This window comes from Pediculus humanus, genomic scaffold (genome assembly GCF_000006295.1).
Source record: "Pediculus humanus corporis 1103172107402 genomic scaffold, whole genome shotgun sequence".
Lineage (NCBI taxonomy): Eukaryota > Metazoa > Arthropoda > Insecta > Psocodea > Pediculidae > Pediculus > Pediculus humanus.
The window spans coordinates 23112-31515 of record NW_002987027.1 but is presented as its reverse complement, the minus strand read 5'-3'; the positions used below and the strand labels follow the sequence as shown (position 1 = coordinate 31515).

Below are 8404 nucleotides of genomic sequence, written 5' to 3'. Positions count from 1 at the left end.
CGATCCTACGGTAGTAACCTGCAAATCACAAGCATGTTATAAATTTAACCTGAAATAATAACTTCAGAAATGATATTTTAACGAAAAAAAAATTTAATTACCGGAGGTTCTACCCTAGGTGGCAAATAAGGTGAATGTTGTATACTTGAAGAGTAAGCACCATACAAAGACGAATAATTTGGAAAAGACGCACCAGGCAACGATGTTGGATATCCAGAATGTATACTGGGACTTCCCGGACCTTGAGTTCCACCGTGATTGAATAAGCTACTACCAGAATGTGTACTGACGTGAAGAGATATTGCTGAATGATTTGTAATAGACAAATCCGAGTTATTCGAATTTGTATTATTTGAAGTTGTAGTTATGGATGTTGAAGGTGCAGAACTTGATAGTATTTTAGATGGAGTGATGCGTCCGTGAACCGCTTGCGATCCGACATGACTAGCAGAATGGCTCAAAGGAAGAATCTGATGCTGTGCCAAGGGCGTGGCGGCCCGAGCTCCAGATTGTAGCGGATCATTTTGTATTCTTAAAGGACCGCTACCGGGCTGAGGACTACTTCCTGGGCGCAAAGGCAAAGTCGATTCATTTAGGCCTCGCGGATTCGAAACATGACTAAGAGGATGAAGCGTTGCATTGTGCTGCATAATTCCCGAAACACTATTGCTTCCTGTTCCGGCACTTGAAAGACTAAAGGTAGTAGAAATATTGTTAGAAATCCCCGAATTCGATGCGGATAAACTAATTGCTGTAGACATCGAAGACGAGTTTGAGATCACAGGAGAAACACTGGAAGTTGTTACAGGATGTGGAGGAACAGGCATGTTCATGGGCTTCACAGGAGGAGACTTTGAATTAAATGTGACTAACGGTTTTTTGGGAGGAAATTGTAAAGAAAGTCCATTTTGTGAAGGCAATCCAGGATTGTGCAAATTTGTTCTGATCGAACTTTGATACATTTGATTTGGATGTATCGATTTATGAGATACAACATTGCTACCCTGATGAACAGCTTGTTGAATAGGATTACTGGACAAATTCGAGGTGTGCAACTGAGAAGGCATTATACCGGAATGTGCCACAACTGGACTACTAACAGGTGCGCGAATGAGACCCGATTCTCTTTCAGTTCTACCTTTGTCTATTGCACTCGAAGAATGAGAGTCTTTTCTCTTATCTAAACTTATTGGTGCCAAAACATTATCCAAACACTTATCGGTTTGAATGGGAAGTACATCTAACGTCCTTTTATCTAAATGACTTGACAAAGGTGCATTACTTAACATATGTACCGGGATACCGTCGCTCCTCGAATTATCCAAATGTACAACATCAATACGAGATTTATCTAACATAACATTTTTCTCAGCGAGGATTCCTTCGATTCTATCTTTTTCCATGTGATTTAAATGACCATCCAGTCTTGTCTCAAAGTTACCTGCCCCGTGAATATGAGTATTTGGTTCAAGTCTTTTATTTTCCACTAGAGTATTACTTTCAAATCTCTTTTCGAAAGTCGGCCGGTTTATCTCTAACCGAGTTTTTTCATTTGAATTAAGTCCTAAACCATCAAACCTTGGCAACGTTGCTCTTTCAGATTCCAGCACGTGAGCTTTTTCCAATTGCGTAGATGAATAATTAAGTAGCGACGCAGTCATTGGGGTTTTGGCATTATCAGCAAGTCCGTTCGATTGAAGTGAAGCGACAGGAGCCGAATGATTTAAACACGTTGCAGCATTGCTGCTGGGTGGTGGAGATTCCGACCCATTTGTTATTAGGGTATTTTGAGTTTCACCAGTTTCGTTTAGCTCATCTAAAATTATATTTTAAATGTTAAAAATTTTTAATAATAAATCAACATGATCCAGAATGTAAAATTAACAATTGTAAAAAAAAAAAAAAAAAAAAAAAAAAAAAACCACTTACGCTTCTTCGAAGCACTTGTAGGAGTAGCAGCGAACAGCGATCCAGCATCTGAACCCTTTAACAAAAAAGAAGAAACAATTTTAAAATTAATATTAAATAAATAAATAAATAAAACATAAAATAAATTTTAAAGATTTTATTTTTCAAAAAAAAAAAATTAAAACGTTTTTAATTTTAATTAGTGTAATACGTTGGAATAATTAAAATCGTGTGATTTGACTTGACGTGCTTAATAAATTCCAATTGAAATATTGTTTAACTTTAAAACTAACTTTAAAATTCGTAGGAAAAAACCCCTTTTTTTTTAACAATTAATCCAACTGAAAATAAAATACACGGTAAAAATTTACTAAAAAAAAAAAAAAAAAAAAAAAGGTACGAAATCGAATTAACGTAAATAATATTATTTTTTTTTTTTTTTTTTATAATTGATCAAAATGACGTTTATCGATGTTGTTTAGTTAGTTAGCATTTAACAAATTGGAAAATATGGCAATAATATTATTCAATTTTAACTAATTTTAATTACTACTTCATTACTTCGCGTTTTAATGGCAACAATAAATTTTTATTTCATTTTTAACTTTGCTTAAGTAGATATACAAATTCATAGGTAAATACGTTAAATAAAACTACAAATCATGGCTTTTGAGCATAAAAAAAAAAATTTTTTCTTTAATTGGTTCCACGCAATTACAACTAATTGAATTTAATGTCAAAACTTTGTTTTAATTTTTTTTTTTATTATCATTTTTCTGGGTTAATAATCTACATGTTTAACATTACGTAAACGAACAATATGATTAAAAGCAAATTATTTAAATTAAAAAAAAATAAATAAATTTTTTTTAAAAATAATAATAATGAAAATATCATATTTATTTACCTTGTCATCTTCTCCTTCGCTATCACACTGAAAACAAACAAAAAAAAAATATATAATTAACAATTTGATTTAAAAAATTATTTAAAAAAAATTTTTTTTTTTTTTTTTCCCCATTGATAATGTATTAATGCGAGGGTGGTGGGAAAAAGGGGCATTTAATGTTTTATAATGAAAAATAAATGACGTGATTATCGATTCCACGTTTTATTGAGAGAGAAAGAGAGAGAGAGAGAGAAAAAATCGATTTCATCACACAATTTTTTTTTTTATATTAAAGTGTATAAAAGTTTCTATAAAAAAATCAAATATATTTGACAGTTAAAAAAAAAAAAAAAATTTACGTCATCATCTTATAAAACTTATTATACCTAAAGGTACTAAAAAAAATATCGAATGAAAAGAATGAAAAGAAAGGAGCTTTCGAAAAGCTTTTTACGATTATTGTAGTAATTAATTAATAAAGTGTAGGAGGAGTAAAAAATTTTTAAACTTACGATATAACCACGTCCAGAGCTACAACGACTGCTGGCATCACTGAGATGATCGTGGGAACTCTCTCTATGAGCGTGAGATATACCTGAAGGTCTCACTTCAGAGGCTCGTCCACTGTCGTCACTGGTTCCCGCATCGTGGCCCTTAAATTACATTACATAAAATATATATATATATATATTAATTTTTTTTTTTTGCACTTCTTCTTATTAATCTAATATTAATCACCTTTCAAGTTTCAAAAAAATGCATTTAAGTACATAAGGCTCGTTTTAAAATAAATAATAAATTATGTAACATCACAACACATGAAGTCAAAAATTTTGCCATTTTTTTTTTTGAACAATGAAAAAAAAAAAAAAAAAAAAAAATTAAAGTAATTATCTGTTTTAGAAAAAGGGGATTTCCAGCAAAGTTTTATGCTTTTATTTATTTTTTTTTTAAACTTTAATTCAAAAGTTATTTTATTAATTATTGGATTATTTTTTAAAGACTTTGTTCATTATTTGTGAAGGCTTTAATAGAGCAATCTATAAGACTTTAAACTGAATAATAAAATGAAAATAAAATAAAAACATAACAACAACTAGCTTATAAAACTTGAGCCAATTTATGGAAATTGTGAAAGAGCATCAACTAACACATATTTAAAAACCATAACTAATGTAAATGCACCATCATTGAGATAAATTTTAATTTTGAGTTGAAAAACTTTTAAACAAGGTTATTCATTGTAAAAGAATTTAAAATTTGGTGATTATGATTAATTTTAAAATAAAATTAAGGATTTTATAAATTATTCAATAATAATGTTTTAAAAAAAAAAAGGGAAATCATTTAAATATGTCTACTTTTTATGATATTGTTTTGTCGCAAGTTAATTTTCGACATGTGCGAGTGTCCATGTATATTTTAAAATTATTATTTGTTTGCTATAAAAATGACGTAAATAATTTAATCGCAAAGAATAATTTAATTAAATCATTTTTAATAAAAAGAAAATATTAATGTAGTCTTTTTTTTTTTAAAAATTTTACTAATTATCGTTGGCCGAATTAATTATAATTGAAATTATTACTTTCATAAAATCATTAATAGTTATAAATTAAGTGAAAATTTAAGATTCTATACTTTGGAATAAGTTACATGAAATAAAAAGATTGATTAGTTAAAAATATAAAAAGTCATACCGGGGCAGGGCTATGTCGATTAATAACTCGAAGACTTCCTTGACTACGTATTTTCTCATCAAACATATTTAACTTGGTGTTTTTAGTTGCAGCCATTTTCACAGCCATCTGAAATTATATTAATTAATTATAATATAATGTTCTATCTTTACAAAAAAAAAAATTGTCAAAATAATATTAAAGTTTGACTTTACCCATTTATAAAAAACAAGGTTTAATTTAATGAAAATAATACATACTGATTGTTACTCTAACAGATCTAACTTTAGATTTATTTACAATATAACTTTAATTTATAAAAAACCAAAAAACAAGCATAATAATACTTATAGTAAAATTTAGAAAAAAATTTAATTAATAATTAGTAATGATAAGTAGTTTACTATGCATTTCCTAATAGAAAACAAACATTTTAGAATTTTAATATATACATCATTGTGTTGTAAATAATTAATTCTTTACAAAATAAAATCACATTAATTTTTTTTTTTTTCTTTTTTTCTGAAACTCTTAAGGCGAAAACCTTCAAATATACTGAACATTAAAAAATAATTATATGAGGTGAACTACTTAGTGGGAAGGTAAATGAAATTTTCAAATCTTTTATTGGAATAAACTAAAATTAACAACAGCGAAACCAGTTAAGACTAAATTGAAAAACCTTAAATGTATTTAAGTGAAAAAATTTCTCGATCAAATAAAAGTTACGTTTTATAAGATATCGAAAAAGAACAAAGAAAATATGGCCGACTTACCTCTAGTTCTTCATAACTACGAAAGGCCAATATTGCGAATCCGTCAATAATATCTTCTTCAAAAGTAGGTTCTTTTGTTTTTTTTCTCCTAATAGGAGGCCTATGGGGCTTGACCCCTGACAGAGTCTCATCTTCAGCACTATCCCCATGATCCCTCTGCGCTTGCATGCGCTCAGCTCTTTCTCGCCTTCTGCTCTTTTTCAGGCGATGTTTAATTTCCTTTTCCATTGTTTTCAACACATTATTTATGAATTAAATTTTATCACATCAATAGAAAATTTTTTTAGAAAGACAAGCATAACTACCGAGCCATAAAATCCAGGAATATTTTTTAATAATTTACCTGGATTCAATTTTATGGCAAATGGCGGTACACACCACATCTCGTAAACCAACACATTCAACTGAAAATGGCCGCTCTTAAGATATGACCCCACCTTATTTTAAAGTTTTGTAAGAAACATAAAACGGATCTTTCACAGCAATTGAAAAAGCTGTGATATTTAATCATTGCAATGTATAAATATCTGTTCAATTTAATAACCGACAACAAAATAATATAAATAAAAATAATCGATGCACTCCAAGATTGACTTTGACACACCAAGCTATTACAAAAAGTAAACTTAATTTATGATTGCCAACTTAACATATGTTTATCGCCACGAGAACCTGAAAATTGTTAATTTAAATCTATTAAACATAACTAAACCTGAAACGTTAATACTTAGCTAATCTATTTACAAAAAAAAAAAAAAAAACATAATATCCTAACTAGTTTTCTTTCATTAATTAACAAATGAATGTAAATATTAATAATTAAGTTGGTATCAACTCCAATGGATTTATTTATTTATTTTTTTTTTAAATCAAAGTTTTATTATTATTATTTTTTTTTCAATTATGTAAAATTTAATTATTTTTCTATTATTTAAAATAAATTATTATCTAATATAAATAGTTTATTATTATTTTTTAACAATAACGTACCTGTACTTGTAAAAAATTTTATGTTTATAAAGTCTGAAAAAAAGTTTTTTTTTGATTACATAGAGTAATAAATACACGAAGTAAATACGTTATGGACAAAACAAATAATTTATTTGTTTATATTTTATTAATTTTAATTTAGATTTGTTTTTATTTCTTGAATACGATATTTTTTCTTCGTTACTTTAATTTAAGGGTGTGAATTATTTATGAGTAAAAAATTTTAGTTTGAATAGTTAACTGAAGAAAATAATAATTGATCAAATACTTTTCGTTAAAATTCAATTCATTTTGTATTGATTAAAAACAATTTTTTTTTGATTCACGAATAAAATTAATTAAAATAGAAATACAATCGAATTTATTTAGCTTGAACCTGGTTTTTCAAATGTAAATTTCAAAAAGTTGGAATTTAATTGTTATGAATCTTTACTATTAAAAATTTTACTAGTTTAAATAACAGCAAATTCCATCCAAATTTTTTTTCAACTAAACAATTATACTTCAAATTTATAATTTATATTCATTTTAGTAAACAATAACCATAATCTTATGTGTTGGATTGAACTCAAGTTAAACTTGACTTATCGTCAAAATTATTTTTAAAATAATTAAAAATTTTTTGCTTTCGATGATAAAAAAAATTTGACTAATTGTTATACAATAATAATTGTTTTGTTTTTTTAAATTCAAAAAAAAATATATACATAAAATAAAAGTTATTAATAAATTTAAAAAAGATATATATATATAATTAATTTGATATTTTTTTTTTTTACTACAATTAAAAAACTTTTGGTATTAAATCAATAATTTTTACATAATCTTTACTCATTGAATATAACAATAATAATCGTTTTACATTATTATTATTATTATTATTATTATTATTCAAATTAAAAATATATTATAGACTTATTTTCATATATATTCGAACAAATGTATATAATTATAATGATTAATTTTTTGTTTATAACAACATTTATTATTAATTTAACTGAATTTTTAATTACTGTTAAATTCAGCCTTCGACATAAATTATTTTTTCCTATTATTATTATTATTATTATTTAAATTTCACAATATGATTCATAATTTCTTTTTTTTGCTATAAATCAAAAAGAACGACAAATATTTAAAAGGAAATAAATGTTTTCATATTTTATTTTCTTACAATATCATTTTTAAATTTCTTCACATGAAGATGATGATTACATTTGAAAAAAAGGAAAGAAAAAAAATATGGCGCAAGTTAAATTTTTCTTTTTAACTTTAATTATCTCCCTTCCTAACTTTTATTACTACACCGTTCGGACTGGAATTATATAATATGCGATTACTATCTAAATTCTGTCTAGGACCTTGACTTTTGACGATAGTTTTCGTCTCGCTACTTTCAATAGTTTCCATTGCGTGACCATTTTTTAATGGTATTTTTTTCTTGCTAAATATTTTCACAGTATTCGTTTCGGACGGATTTAAAACGTCATCGGATTTCGATTCGATCGTCACAGTTTCGGAATAATCATCGTCGTTTCCAAAACTTTCTTTCGATATTGTTTTTATCGTGTTGCCATCTTGAAAAACGGTTTTTTTCGTTAGCGGTGAATTTTTCGGATGTTGCGGTTTTATTATGTTCAACTGAAGAGATTTACCAGAAGGCGGTGGATTATTTTCTCTAAACCGATCCGTTTTTTTCATTTCTTTAAATATGCTTTCGCGAATTTCCTGAGTGGGCGATTTACTTTTAGGCCATTGTTTTCTAGGATGATGTAAAGTGTTTCTACCATTGTCTGGAATTTTAAGTTTTTCGTCGTCGAGATAATTAGAACTTTGACTCCAACGATAAATCATGCTCGGACTTCGTAATGGTGGGGGAGATTCTTGAATATCGTGACGATATTGATTAGGTTTATATAAATTATTTGGTCCCGAATGACTGTTAAAACTTTGACTCCTTAATAAATTCGATCTGTACGTTCTTTCCGGTTTGGCAGGAGGTTCTCCAGACAATCCACCATATCCTCTAGATGTTTCCATTGTCTGCGTATTATAAGGTGTGTTCACAAAGGAAACGTTAATAAGACTTCTAGTGTGGGAAAGTGGATCTTTTTCTACCGGTTTTTTCCTTTGACTTTCCCAATAATTTGGTCCGTACGGTA

General features: G+C 27.4%; 2 protein-coding genes across 2 annotated transcripts in view; both read right to left on the bottom strand.

The window, feature by feature from the left end:
- Positions 1 to 5480, bottom strand: part of Phum_PHUM051430 (uncharacterized protein) — a gene marked incomplete at both ends in the record, with an annotated part of 8234 nt that extends 2754 nt beyond the window's left edge. The window contains 6 exons of the mRNA XM_002423299.1: positions 30 to 49; positions 102 to 1811; positions 1930 to 1977; positions 3310 to 3450; positions 4498 to 4605; positions 5253 to 5480. Coding sequence (XP_002423344.1) covers positions 30 to 49; positions 102 to 1811; positions 1930 to 1977; positions 3310 to 3450; positions 4498 to 4605; positions 5253 to 5480 — 2255 coding nt within the window. The remainder of the gene's footprint in view (positions 1 to 29; positions 50 to 101; positions 1812 to 1929; positions 1978 to 3309; positions 3451 to 4497; positions 4606 to 5252) is intronic.
- A 2034-nt stretch (positions 5481 to 7514) lies between these two features.
- Positions 7515 to 8404, bottom strand: part of Phum_PHUM051420 (uncharacterized protein) — a gene marked incomplete at both ends in the record, with an annotated part of 4683 nt that continues 3793 nt past the window's right edge. Inside the window, one exon of the mRNA XM_002423298.1 lies at positions 7515 to 8356. Within this exon, the coding sequence (XP_002423343.1) occupies positions 7515 to 8356 (842 nt within the window). The remainder of the gene's footprint in view (positions 8357 to 8404) is intronic.